At 43.2% G+C, this 14,878-nt stretch overlaps 1 protein-coding gene across 2 annotated transcripts; it reads right to left on the minus strand.

The window, feature by feature from the left end:
- Nucleotides 1–2,190: 2,190 nt before the first annotated feature.
- On the minus strand, nt 2,191–6,607 carry PMAIP1 (phorbol-12-myristate-13-acetate-induced protein 1). Of its 2 annotated transcripts, XR_010933000.1 has the most exons (3): nt 6,375–6,607; nt 3,674–3,837; nt 2,191–3,590 (listed from the first exon to the last, which is right to left on the minus strand). XR_010933000.1 is itself a non-coding variant. In XM_067698921.1 (2 exons), exons 1-2 carry the CDS (start codon nt 6,430–6,432, stop codon nt 3,731–3,733), a joined length of 165 nt encoding a protein of 54 aa, XP_067555022.1. In that variant the 5' UTR covers nt 6,433–6,607; the 3' UTR covers nt 2,191–3,730. The 2 variants fall into 2 exon arrangements, 1 of the variants encoding a protein (XP_067555022.1); XM_067698921.1 differs by having other exon boundaries at nt 2,191–3,837.
- Nucleotides 6,608–14,878: the final 8,271 nt, after the last annotated feature.

A 14,878-nucleotide genomic window follows, 5' to 3' on the forward strand; every position in this document is an offset into this window, starting at 1 on the left:
TAAAGGAACCCCAAATCCCGACCTATAACTCTCATCAACTTTCTGACTTTTCTGGTGTTCTAAAAAGTAGGCAATTGGGGCTTCCCTGGTGGCGCAGTGGTTGAGAGTCCGCCTGCCAATGCAGGGGACACGGGTTCGTGCCCCGGTCCGGGAAGATCCCACATGCCACGGAGCGGCTGGGCCCGTGAGCCGTGGCCGTTGAGCCTGCGCGTCCCGAGCCTGTGCTCCGCAACGGGAGAGGCCACAGCAGTGAGAGGCCCGTGTACCGCAAAAGAAAAAAAAAAAAAGTAGCCAATTTGGAAGAAGACAGTAAGTGGGTGTGACCATCTGACTCTGAATTTGTTAAAGCAATTTCTGAAAGCCCTTAAAAAGAGAAGCTCCAGTTAGTGCCTGGTTTGACTGACAAAGGTTTTGCTCTTGAACCATGACCTGTTACATAAGAATACTCAGGTGATTACACACCCAGGTGTGTTCTGTCAGGTGACCCCCAACTATGTTCAGCCTCGTATAAGAAGCAGCCCTGACAGAGTGACACCACTATCAGGGCAGCCAGAGCGCATGGGGGATTCTCATTTCCCAGAAAATACAAGTCTGAGAAGTTCCCGCACAGCTTCCTGCGGGACTTAGAATCAATGTTGGGGAGAAGAATCTGGATGATAGTTGGCTTTTTGTTTTTGTTTTTCTGGGGTTTGGGCTTTTTACATCCACTCTTTCACTTCTTTTAGCAAATCCTTCAGTTCTCTCTTAATACTGTCTGAAATGAGGGGGGCGGGTAGGGCTAGGAGTGTGATGGGAGACCTTCTTCAGAGCCCTTTGTCACCCCATTATCTGTTTCACACCAGGAGGAACCCTGCAGGTCTGGGTCTCTTGATTTCAGAGGAATGACTCTGGCTTAGACAGGCTATCTCACTCAGGGTCACAGAGCTCAGTAATGGTTTTGCCCTGAGAGTCTGGCTCCAGCATTCCCAAGTGGGGTGTCCTTTGTATCTCATCACTCCCCATTACCATTCTCTTTTCAAGGTGTCAGTTATCTCCTGGGGCATCTTTCTCTCTGTCAAAGGTTTGAGGCGTTTGACAGGATTGTCACCATTTATGCTGTTCCTGCCGTGTTGTGTATGTATGTGGGCAGAGTTATTGCAAGGGATTAAAAACCCCAAATCACAGGCCCCAGCGTCTTTAGAGAACAACTTGCTTCATTCATAGATACATGATAGATGATGGATATATAGATGCTTTTCAAATATACAGACTTTGAGATTTTCTTTTAAATATAAGTACAAATCAAAAAGTATTTTTAATTCATAGTAGCTATTTGTCGGTCAATAGATACAATTATGTGGACATCATGCGAATTTTTTGACATTAAAATAGAGTTCTCAGAAAATAATTCTCATACCTGAAGATTGTGAAGTGTGCCTTAGCCTTCCTGTGTGATGCCTTCTACAGTATAAAAGAGCATCAAGGGTACTTTAGCAAAACTAATTAACACCAGTGGCTCAATTCTGGTTATGCAAAGAGGCCTAGGGACACGGCCACGGACAAAAGTTCCTCTGCCAGTGACCCTCACATCAAATCACACATTGACCCCACCCTTGATGAAGCCAATCTCCCCTCCTGCTCCAGTTCTGTAGCTGTCATCTCCCGTTCACCTTCCTCCCTCTTCCCCTCTCTCACCATTTAAGGGAGGCAATTTACATCCCAGGACTTCAGCAGACTCAGGGCAGGGGCGGGTTGGTGATGTGGATCTTAGATCAAGGCTACAAATTTGGGGTATCTTTTGAGTTCTCAAACAGGAAGGTCAATTGCACCACACCTACTTCTGCACATGACTAGCTTCAGATGAAGCAATACTTGCGGCTCACCCTACCGCTAATTAGATCAGGACTCTCTGTAGGCTACTTTAAATAAATCACTCTCCGGGCATCAACCTAAGGTATGCAGCCGCTCTCAAGACCTATGCCTGGCATTAATTTCCTATGTTTCACTACTTCCTTTCCCAATTAAAGTATAAGTCCCCTGACAGCAGAAATCACGTCAAATTGCCCTGTATTCCCCACTCTCACCACACAACTGGAACGAAGGAGATGGTTTGGTCAGAAGGTAACTGCTGATGGAAGTCAGTTAAAATATTCTGGTTTCATAATGAACACTCAGTAGCTTACGTGATGAAAAAATAAACACACAGAAAAGAATGGTGGTAATTTTTAATAGTTTACAGTATCAAATTTTATATGTATATATATATATGTATAAATACAGTTACAGACCATAAATATCCCCATGGCAAAATACCTGCCACTAGGCAGACCCCCCCCAAAAAAATCTTTGCAACTAAATAAACTAACAGCTTAAGTAATACTGAAGAAAAACAGATGCTGAGGTAATTTTTCATCTAAAGTGACTACAGCCTATATTAAAACATTCTTACTGTAAGAGTTCAAGTAGTTATGAAACCCTTGTCACAAAACCCCCAAATGCAAACTAAACAAAAAATATTTTAATTATAAATAGGTAAAATAAATAAGATTATTCTTGCTGAAAATCAATCATGACAGTATTATTTCTTTTTTTATATATCTGGGGACTTTGTTGATAGCCTGGCCAAAAAAACAATAGAATTCATGAAACCTTTCTCAAAAACTACATATTACTCTAATGCCATATATATATATATATATATATATATATATATATATATATATATATATATATATATCTTCAGATGAATATATGTGTATGTATATAAATGGGATTTTCATTCTGGATGAGCAATCTGTTCCTTTAAAAAAATATATATGTATCCCAAATATGAAAACATGCTTAATTTCTCTTAAAAGATCACTGTTATACAATGCACACTGAACCAGTATGAGAAGGGACATTTTACAGATTTTAGAAACTTCTTTAGAAACACATTTATTTTCTTACCAACAGTTACGTTAGAATATTTGTTTTACTAAGTTATAATTACAGCAGTAAAAAAAAAAAATCTGTCACTTATTTTTCACTATTCCGGGTTATGCAAAAATCCCCATGCTTCTTTATCTTTTAATATTCAACCTGCAAGAATTCCACTGGTACCAAGTAACACTTCAAATTTTTTCAAAGCATATACTTTCCCAGTTCTGAACAGAAACCATACATTTTGAGTAAAAAGAAACTATCAAATTAGTTTATATTTTGTAGTGACCTATGAAATCAACATTCACTATGACATTCAGTGTTCTCAGAAAAAAATTTTACTTTTAACAAGATAATATATATAAACCAAAGATTATACATTGTTCTGGAGTTGTCATCCAAAAGTAGAAACAAACATTGAACATGTTCTGTTTCTTGGCCCCTGCCCATAGTCTAATCATTTATCAACTCCTCATACACTGGGCAGCAGCCTTTAGTAAAAATACTAGAACAAGTCTCTAAGCAAAACCAAAATGTATAAATAATTAATTTCCTATTTTCAAAGTTCTTCCATTCTTGTTTGAAAATAAACAGTGTTTTTTTTTAATGTTCTCACATACCAAACGACTTCTGGAAAACCTCCAACAACAATTCATTTTTGACGTATTCATCTTCGTTTCCAAGGGCATCTGAAAGCAAGTGAGAGCTCCTTCACGTTGTTTGTCTCCATTACAAGGCAGTCTCTCCTCTAATTGATGAAGTTTGCACTTACTGGGGAATCTTCCGTTTGAAAGGAGTCTCTTCATTCTTCATTCGAAAGCTTCTAAAGTCAGGTTCCTGAGCAGAAGAGTTTGGATATCAAATTCACAAGTTTCTGCCGGAAATTCAGTTTGTCTCCAATTCTCCTGAACTGAATGGCACACTCAACTTCAGGATCTGAAGAGGAAAGCGAAACATCAAAGCTGCACTGACAACACTGCAAACTGCAACCAGCAAGAATTAATATGCCCATCCCAGGACGAGTTGAGTATTTATCCCAGGAAGCATTATCTTAACTTTATGTATGCTTGTTTTCTGAATGTGAGAAAGGCTACTTACACACACACACACACACACACACACACACACACACACACACAGGCACGCACGATGTAAATGAACATGTGGTGACTCTAAACAACAACAAAAAGTTAAGGCGAGAATAAAGACATTTACTTTGCAATCTTTTTTTTTTTTTTTAAGCATCCTGGATGAGGCAAATGTTATCTTACTTTCAAAATACAGACATTTATGTCATACACCACAAAGAGAAAGTGAGTCTCTGCCAGCCTCAGGTGATGTCATCCTTTTCTTTCCCATGTAAGATTGGTTAGGGAAATAAAAGTCAAATTCTAAACTCTTTTATGTTATTTTCCAGTACAACTTATTTTGTAAAGGGCAATAGTTCTGATTATGCCCTCATAATAGGTAAATCTACATGTATTCTTATCCTCATTTAAACAACTCTGAAATTTTCTCATGAAAGACTCATAAAATCTTATTCTAAAATTAAGTCCACATTTTTTAAAATAACTTAAAATTTACATCTTACTCTAAACCAAATTCTTCCCAATCTGTACCAATCCGCTGCCTCTGTGGAAATGAGTGACGCACAAAACAAACTAACGTTTAATTCACATGTTTACTATTTTTTATGATTAAGGTATTGCAATAAACTGAATATTAGGGAAAAGTAATGTTTATAATCTAATTTCTAAGTAAACTTCTAAAGTAAATGAAGTTAACACCAAACCTATACTGATCCGTAATTACAATTTCCTTGTATATTTCAAAGAGCAATTCAACTTCTTTTTGGTACACTTCAATATCATGATTATGATCACTAAAAATCATTATGATTACAAATTAAAATCTGATTTATTTTGTAAACAGACCCTGCAAATACCCTATTCAGGCTCAAAATAAATGAAAACTGTAAATATATACTAAAGTGGATGTTTAAATCTACATTTTAACCAATTTCTCTTTTTACAAGAGCTGGGTTAAATTTTTGTAATTCCTAAAAAAAAATTCATAATCCCTATCAAGTTCTTTTCAATGAGTGGGATATATTAACATACAATCCTAAAAAACAATTATCATTCAGGCTACCATTTTAGAAGCCCTGAATTGTAAGAGAAAAAATTATACCTTTCATCAAAAAAAAAAAAAAAAGGCAGAAAATAGCACCTAGTTGTTTCCTTAATCCTTTTTGTTACATCTATAAATGTAACCATGTGTGGTGATGGATGTTAACTTATTATGGTAATCATGTCACAATGTATACATATACCAAATCATTACGTCATACACCTAAAACTAATACAGTGTTATATGTCACTTATATCTCAACTTTTTTACATGTCTTACCATCTAATCAAGTTTAAGAGGGACATTTCTGCTGTCGCTTATTAATGGGGACTAAGTTGGATCGTGAAGGTTATGCGGTTTTTCACAACACAGCCAGAACTCTTGAACATCACGAAAGGTAGACAAAGCTTTCTCCCTCCCAAACAAGAGCTAGAGAGAGCAGCCTGGTGCCAATTTCGCCGTGGTCACATTGGCAATGCACCACTTCCTTTGCACGCCCCATGGGCTCTATAACATTACACTAAGTTTAAAAGGGGCCTAATACCGTCTGATGTAACAGCACTATGAACCACACAGATTTCCAGCCCACAGTCTTACTTGCCTTCTTTGCTACCGACCTGAAGTTATTCGATGGGGCTACATGTGACGGGGAAGGGCGTTGGAAGGGATGGATTAAAAAACATTGCGGACAAACTCCTGTTCTTCTCCTATCCCATTTCTGTAACTAATTAGGGATTGTTAAAATGTTATACTTTTGACAAAGAAGCAAGACTGTCTAGGCTTCTGACCTCGGGGTTCCTTGCGGGGCCTCCGTAACCCTCCAACAGTCCTTTGTGGAAAAGCTGTGATAGTACCAAGCGTCATTACCGCTTTTGTTGGTGAAACAGAGAGAGCAGGGCACCCACCACAGCCTGGACTCCGGAGGAAGCGGGCCTGTCTCAGGAAGCGCCGGGAGGCCGTGGCGCTCTCTCTCTCGGCCCCGGCCCCACCTGCCGTGACAATTACTTTCTCCGCGTTTTTGTAGCCCGTACCTGCACTTTTTCTCCCCGTGGCCCCGGACAGGGCACGTGGGGATGGAAGGCAGGCGAAATAGAAGCGGCTTTTGGCATCCGCTCAAATGCAGCTACATCCCGATCCCAGAGCCCGCTCCCTCCCCCGCCTTCTCCACGGTCCGGGGTTAAACCCCCGAAGAACTTTCTGGAGGCGTCCCTAAAGCACGTGCAAGGGAGCAGACCCGGCCCGACTCTGAGACCCTGAGCAGACGGATTGACCCTGGCCCGAACAAGACCTCGACCCCGGCCCCCGCCTCGGCCAGTATCTCCGCGAGCCCCAGATGCCCCTACCTGCCGGAGCCCGCGTCGGGCTCTGCTGAGCGCTCTTACGAGCCCTCCTTCCAGGCATCTCTGTAAGCAGCCGCCGGGAACTATGCTACAGAATCCGGGAACTCAGTCCTCCAACCCTGGCACCTTGGGTCTGCAGGACTCGGACTGTGCGCAGGGGGAGAGGGGTAACGGAGCTGGAGACTGCACACCGTCAGCCTCCAGGAAACACTGAGGTGTGGGCCCGCCGCTGCCCGCGCTCCGATATGAAGGGGACTTCCCGGTGACGTAGCGAAACTTGACGCCGGGCCCGCCCCTGTCCCCGCCCCCGCGGGCCGCCGCGCCTGGAGGGAACTGGCGTCCGGGCCAGGCCTGCGGGGAGCCCCGCGCCACGCCGCGCGACCTGCCGGGACCCGCTGGCGACCCGCGGCGGCGCCGATCGGCGGGGTGGGGACCCGGCCCGGCCCCTACACTACTTTCTTGACCAACGCGTCAGCTGCAGGCGCGGCGGGGTCTAGGAGTCGCGAGCGGGGAAAGGTTCTCCTAGCGGGAAAGTTGGGGACGGAGAGGCCTGGAGCTTCGTCCCTATCATAAACGGGCAATTAGAGACTTTCGTAAACAAACCCCGGAAAGAGTTCGAGAAAGGCCAGTTTTCAGACTCGGAGAGTGTGGGAAGTTCCAGGGAAGTGAAATGAAGAGAACACTTAATAACAATAGAAATGGTGCCAGAAGCCAAGGGAGAAAAGTACCAGATTGAAACTGAAACTGCCGGGAAGTGAACGGCAAATTGAAACCCTGCAGCTTGGGAGCAAACACTGTTTGGACTTGGGGAAGCGGGGCGGGGGGAGAGAGAAGGAAAGTGGATGGGAGAAGTGGCCAGTTCTCCGCCCGGGTAAGGACTGTGATTTTGAAAGAAGAGCATATTCCCCTTGGGTAGGTTTCATTGCTCGTTCCAGATGCTTAGGAACACAAACAATAGTAGGTCATCATGTAGACAACTTTCAGATGCCCTCGTGGAGGGAGGAACGAGGTATTTGGGAATGTGAAGTTATTTGCCCGATGTCTGGCTGGCCCTTGAATAATTCCATTATTCTAAGGAGAAGGGGTCATTCGGGCTAGGCAACAGATACTGAGGGCTTCGTGCTGAGGGCTTCCTCAGACATTTTCTCACTCTGTCCTCAGAACAACCCGACCAAGCGGACATTCTTACCATCGTGGTCACTTTGCAGGTGTGAAAACTGAGGTTTATAGAGATGGAGCTGCGCAAGCTCACATAGGCAGAGAGCAGTGGCAGGATCTGAACCCAGGCCGACCCATACTGAGCAAGACCTCTTACCCTCTGTGGCCTTCCCAGGAATCACAGTTTCTTAGAAAATGAGTGTTCTTTTTTCATCTGAGCTATATAATGCAGACGTTGCACATTGGTTGCTGAGAACTGCGTGGCTTCCTGGAAGGTTTGGGTTTGGTTCACAGTATTGGTCTTGTGAAAATCTGAATCGGTTACCAACATGTAAACATTGAGAGACTGCATTGAAAGCTGGGATTTCTGGCGTTCTTTGGGAAATCATTAGCTCAAAACCCAAGATTCGTTTTCCGAAAGTGCGGAGCCGGCTAGAAGTGTGGGTGCAGCGGCTGCCCTTAGACGTCGGAGGGAGCTCTTTGGTTGGCCACACTCCCTGCTGTTTGTTTTTCTCATTTACATTATCTGGCCCCAGTAGGCATTTGAACTTGTTTATTTACCTTAAATCACTCAATCAACACAAACCTGCAGGTATTTGTGGCTTGGTCCTGCAGAAATACAGACAATGCTGTAAGCGTGGAACAAAACTACTCTTGAATTTAAACAACTTAGTTTTGAGTGTGGTAAACACATAGGGTTAAGAGTGGACAAAATTCAGGAGTTACCACCACATGTCACAGGAAGCCCAGCAGAGATTCTGCCTAGAAAGCTGTTGTCTTGAACCCGGTGTCCCAAAACCATTCTCAAGGCTCATTTTGACTGACAATACTTAAGTAACACCATTAGCTTCCTGACTGGATTAATTAGTAAACTTCTCATCAAACCATGCACCCTGAAATGCAATATATACATTCAATGAAAGAAAAACAAATCATATCATGTTTACCCACAAAGGGTGTGTCAATCTTGACCTCGAACATTATCATTATGAAAGGTCATTAGCCACATGACCCACACTTGATGCAAACCTTAGGCAAATTGTGACTTTTAGGGAATTGCAAATTTAACTCCCTGGAAGGAAAAGGGAGGAGAGAAGATTAGAAGGTGCGCTTCAGAGATAGGTCAAATCAGCCATTTATGGAGGACTTGTTAAGATTTTGAATTTGAGATGGTCCATAAACTCTTTTTCAAATCTAACATTCTATTAAGAGAATTAGAAGCTGTGTGTGAAAAGCCTTTCTTAACTATTTGGACCCGGAGAATGACAAAATAATGATTTATCATGAAGCATTAGAATCCCCTGTTATTTCATTTTTTTTTAAAGGACTGGTGAAGACAATTTTTAAAACTATTACCAGGTTTTAGTTTTCATGGACAAGTTCGAAAATGACAGTGCAAATCTGGCCACGTCTGTGTTGTCAGAGTGTTAAAAAAATTACTAAAAACAAAACAAAACAAAATAGTAGACATGATTACTAATAGAATAGTCATTCATCTCTTTCATGCAGAAAATAAGATTTGGTAGGAAATGAGGATATGAGAGATGAATGAGGGGGAATTTAAAGGAAGCCTTTGACAAAATGTATAGGCTGTAGGCCTGAGTCTGTTTATTCTGATAAAAGGGGACTTGTTTTTTTCCTGTATAGCATGTTTGTTAACATGAAATCAGCCTCATGCATTGATCATTTCAATCTCTGTTTTAAGACAGACACTGTGCTGGGTTCTGGGGAGACAATGCTTCCCACCCCCATGGAACCTACCTTGACGAGACCAGTACCACACAAATTCAGTGTGCCTGTGAATCACTTGAGTATCATGTTCAAATACACATCTGATTGTGGAGATCTGGCTGGGCTTGAGATTCTGCATCTTAAACTCGGTGATCCTGATGCTTCTGGTCTATAGATGCCCCTTTGAGGAGCAAGTCTAGAGGACGATACAGGTAAGTACACAGGCAGGTGCAAAAAGATGTACATCAGGGCTGTGCCAGGGAAATTATGGCAGACTGTGGGACCGCCTGGGAGGGCAATTAAGCAGGAAAGGCATCTCCATAGAGACCCAAGGTATAAATAGGAGTTGGCCAAGCAGTGAGGCCAAAGGGAAGAAGTGTGTTCCATGCAGAGACTGAAGAGCAGTCGGGGGCGGGGGGGGGGGCGGGGAGAAGCCACCTGAGGAGTTTGCACATTATTGTGGGGACAATGGGGGCACCACTGAAGGTTTTAAGCACGTGGGTGATATGATCAAACTCTAGAAAGTTAACTCTGGCTGCAGCGTGACTAGATTAACCAAGCTAAGACCGGAGACAGTGTGACTGATCAAGATAAACATTATGGTAATTCTCATACAAGATGGTAGTGTCAGCAAAGACAGTCCCTGCTTCAACCCTGTCTTTATTAAAATTCCCATACTTCCTGACTAGGACAGGACCAAATTCTATCAGAGCAAGGCTTGATATTTGTCAGCGAAAGTGTAATTGACATTTTCACCTAAGTTAGTTTCCTAAGGCTGCCATAACAAAGTACCACAAATTGAGCGGTTTAAAACAATAGAAATGTATTCCCACACAGTTCTGGAGGCTAGAAGTTTGAAATCAAATTTGGTGTCTGCAGAGCTGTGCTGTCTCTGAAGCCTATAGGGGAGAAATCCTAGCCTCTTCTAACTACTGCTGGTTGCCAGCAATCCTTGGCAATCTTTGACTTTTAGACGCATCACACCTATCTCTGCCTCCGTCTTTTTATGGCCTTCTCCCCTGTGTGTCTGTGTCCAAATTTCCTTCTTCTTATACAAACATCAATCATTGGATTAGGGCTCACCCCAATCTAGTGTGACCTCATTTTACATCTGCAAAGACCCTATTTCCAAATGAAGTCACATTCACAGGTTGGAGGGCAAGGGGGAAATAGAGGATTAGGACTTCAGCATATCTTTTTGAGAGAGACACCCTTCAACCCCAGACATCTCCCTTTATCAACTGCCTTAAAAAAAAGTTCTATATATACATATTTTTCATCCTGTTTGCAATTTGCACATTTACAAATCAAAAGGACTTTAGTAAACTTGACAATGGATTTGAAGCAGCCTGAAATAAAGGTCAAAAGCAATATAGATAAGGTAAGAAACAAAACGACGTCTGAGGGAACAGGTTTAGAATATCTGTCTGGCACAGAAAGCGTGCGTACCCCACCACACATTCTTTTTTTTTTTTTTTTTTTTTTTTGTGGTAGGTGGGCCTCTCACTGCTGTGGCCTCTCCCATTGCTGAGCACAGGCTCCGGACGCACAGGCTCAGCGGCCATGACTCACGGGCCCAGACGCTCCGCGGCATGTGGGATCTTCCCAGACCGGGGCACAAACCCGCGTCCCCCGCATCGGCAGGTGGACTCTCAACCACTGTGCCACCAGGGAAGCCCCCACCACACATTCTTAGTTGAAGATTGTGGTGTGACTCCTCACCCCCCATCCACCCCCCACCCCTAGGCTTCCCACTCACAAAGCCAAACAAGATTTCAAGAAATGCTTTGATGGACCTTGAAAGTAAATATCATTTCTATTCGTGCAACTTATAAGCACATTATAAAATATGGAAAACAGAGGAAAAACCTGTTTTAACTTCCCAAGGTTTCTGTTCTTTATTTTATTCTCCTCTGTTTACTAATTCTTTCCTGGATTTTTTTTTTTTTTTTGGATTATCACAGATAATGATCATCAAGCATGTTTGTACTTTTTTTTTTTTTTGTACTTTTTTTAACTGCACGAAATAGGCAGTGGAACGGTTCAACAAGCATCAGCGGAATGATGGAAATAAGTCAGGACTACCTATACATTTGTTATCTGAATTATTGATTTTCAACAAGTAAGTAAATCCAAGTAGTTTCGAGCATTTCATTGAAGAAACTATTAGTAAATGCTATGTTAATTAGAACGCAGAATAATGATAAACAAAATGATTTTTAGGTTGTCAATGAGTAACTACTAGGAAGGTAATTCAGTCTTGTGTAAGAGTTAGAAAGCGATGATTGTCCAAGTGTAATCTGTGCAAATAGAACCTCAGAATCAATTGATGAGCTTATTTAAAAGCAGACCTGCCTGACCTCAGGTTAGTGAATCACAATCTGTGGGGTCCTAGCCTGGAAATACACGTTTTAACAAACTTCTATGATAATGTTGGTACACTAACAGAGAGGATGAAAAGGCACTTGAGAAGTGATATTTGACCTCAAGTAGCTTACACTCTAGTGAAAAAAATAAAATATAAATGAATTAGTAGCAAATAATTGAAAATGGATTATAATTTATTGTGCAACTATGTGACACATGAAAATATTTTTACAAAACAGCTAAGTGAACATAATTTGTGCTTTGTGTACTTTCCCGGTTTAGTGTTGTAGTTCACAATTTAAACAATTTAGATAGGGGAAGAAGAAGAAAAAGACCTCTTAATTATCATCAGGAGACAAAAGAAACCTGCACCTTCAGGAGAAATAGGCTTAGGAAAAAAGGATAAAAACAATAATAATACATACACAACTGACCCAGAGCTTATACCCTGTGAATGGGTCAGAGGCAGAGCTGAAAGGCATGGTAATCATGATCCAGAAGAGGCAGAAGAGGTAAAACAAAGACACAATTGGTAAGAAGAGGGAAACAAGGAATTAGAAGATGTTTTGAGCGTCCGGAAGCTTTGAGCGTTACTGATGCAAGCAGAATTGTTATCCAGGTGTGTGGATAATCAATAGTTGCTTCCTCTGCAAGGGGATACAATTTCATGCTGCGTAGACTTGGAAAATGAGGGAGGCTGAATTCTTAATTACCCTCATTTGTGCCTAATCTAATCTAACTGCGCCCACAAAGTGGACTGAGTATCACTGATACAGAACTGTCAGCCTTGGATTCCCGTTAGTGGGACTCCGATGCTTCTGACTGGGACTCCCCTGGCCGTCTTCCTCAAACTCACAGTTTGCTTCCTGCATTTGAGCCTCTGCCCTTGCCCTTGACTCCGCCTAGAATGCTTTCTTCTGATCTTTCCTTGTCTAGATCCTTCTGGCTACTCAAGTCTCAGAACAAATGCTATATTCTCAGAAAGCACCCCCTGACTGTCCTGTCTCAAATTGCCCGTCCCTACCCTCCAAAGGACTATCTACCATGAAATTGACTGTGTTTAGTTGACTGACTTGTTTATCATCTACTTCCCCTTTTGAAGTCAAACTCCATGTGAGCTCAGATCTTATAGGCTTGTTCTCTACTATCCCTAGTGCCTGGACCCATGGGGCTAGGCACAGAGCTGATGAGAACACCAAAGCTGAAGGAGGTTAAGTTGTTTGTCTAAATTCACAGTGCTAATAAGTAAACTACTCGCCACTGTAATCCAAACCTTCTTAATCTACACCAAGTTCATCACAGTCATTGGTTGATAAGAAAGCTTGACAATAATCAGAAGAGATCACAAACACTGGGCATTTAAATTCTGCCTCTTGTTTTTCTATTAAAGTATTTCACTTTAACAGTAAACCTCCAGGGACTTCCCTGGCTGTCCAGTGGTTAGGACTCCACGCTTCCACTTCAGGGGACTTGGGTTCGATCCCTAGTCAGGGAACTAAGATCCTGCAAGCCATGCAGTGGGGCCAAAAACAAACAAACAAACAAAAAACAATAAACCTCCATATCTAAAAGCTTAGAAGCTCAGAGGGAGAGGCTAGAATGAGCACCCTTAGGAATTAACGCTGTCCCAAGCTTTCTACTGTTCCTCTTGCTTCTCTTGGCCCTCCTGGGTCCCGTTTGCTCCTCCCCCCTGGAGCAGGCCATTGCAAGCTCACTGACTCATGCCTCTCCCCCTACACAGTTCTCCAGCATTCTCACAGCCCATTCTCAGAGATTTCGTCCCTGCACCGCCCACATTCCAAACCTCAGTGTGGAATTCCCCTCATCCACTTACATGTTCTGAAACTTCAAATTTGTATGGTTCAAAAGTGAACTCATAGGGCTTCCCTGGTGGCGCAGTGGTTGAGTGTCCGCCTGCCGATGCAGGGGATACGGGTTCGTGCCCCGGTCCGGGAAGATCCCACATGCCGTGGAGTGGCTGGGCCTGTGAGCCATGGCCGCTGAGCCTGAGCGTCCGGAGCCTGTGCTCCGCAACGGGAGAGGCCACAACAGTGAGAGGCCCGCGTACCGCAAAAAAAAAAAAAAAAAAAAAAAGTGAACTCATAGAGCATCCACTCAACCTCCAGATTTGAAGTCTCCATGCACAGCAGCATCCCCGAGACCCCCTCCAGATGTTCAAGCAGGAGACCCGGGACCCACCCTCCGCCCCTCCCTCTATAGCACTTTCCTGGCCAATCTATGTGAAGTCATCCTGAACGCCCCTGGAGGCTCTACCTTGCTCTCCACATTCTGCGCCAGTCCCTCCTGCACCTGAGCCACAGCAGGGCTCCTCCCTGGCCTTCCCCTCCATACTTGCCCCTCTTTCATCTACACTCACTTTAGCCAGCCTGACTTTCTTTAATGAGAATTTTCCCTTCTCTCTGTTTTAAATCTTTCTATCCATTGTCCACACGGCCTCCAGAGTGGTCTGATTTTTATTTATTTATTTATATTATTTTTTTAAAAGAATCATCTTTTTTAAAAATTGATTTATTTTTGGCTGCGTCAGGTCTTCGTTGCTGCACGCGGACTTTCTCTAGTTGCGGGGAGTGGGGGCTACTCTTTGTTGCGGTGCGCGGGCTTCTCATTGCAGTGGCTTCTCTTGTTATGGAGCATGGGCTCTAGGAGTGTGGGCTTCAGTAGTTGTGGCACACGGGCTCAGTAGTTGTGGCTCGTGGGCTCTGGCACACAGGCTCAGTAGTTGTGGCGCACGGGCCTAGTTGCTCCGTGGCATGTGGGATCCTCCCGGACCAGGGCTCGAACCCGTGTCCCCCTCATTGGCAGGCGGATTCTTAACCACTGCACCACCAGGGAAGTCCCAGATTTTTATTTTTAAAAGATAGAATTCCTTCTCTGCTCTAGTCTTTTGGGGGTCTCCAGATGCCCCTAGGGTCAAATCAAATATGGAAAACCACATGCCACCCTAAGTGTCCATCAACAGATGAATGGATAAAGAAGATGTGGCATATATATACAATGGAATATTACTCAGCCATAAAAAGAAATGAAATTGAGTTATTTGTAGTGATGTGGATGGACCTAGAGTCTGTCATACAGAGTGAAGTAAGTCAGAAAAAGAAAAAATACCAGGGCTTCCCTGGTGGCGCAGTGGTTGAGAATCTGCCTGCTAATGCAGGGGACACGGGTTCGAGCCCTGGTCTGGGAAGATCCCACATGCCGCGGAGCAACTAGGCTCGTGAGCCACAACTACT

This window comes from Pseudorca crassidens, chromosome 12 (genome assembly GCF_039906515.1).
Source record: "Pseudorca crassidens isolate mPseCra1 chromosome 12, mPseCra1.hap1, whole genome shotgun sequence".
In the NCBI taxonomy this organism is placed as follows: domain Eukaryota; kingdom Metazoa; phylum Chordata; class Mammalia; order Artiodactyla; family Delphinidae; genus Pseudorca; species Pseudorca crassidens.

Excerpts from the sequence above, each read along its gene's own strand:
- PMAIP1 (XM_067698921.1), bottom strand. The coding sequence starts at position 6,432 with ATGCCTGGAAGGAGGGCTCGTAAGAGCGCTCAGCAGAGCCCGACGCGG. Across the intron at positions 3,838-6,374 it reads CCCGACGCGGGCTCCGGCAG|ATCCTGAAGTTGAGTGTGCC; the intron begins GTAGGGGCATCT and ends TTTCCTCTTCAG.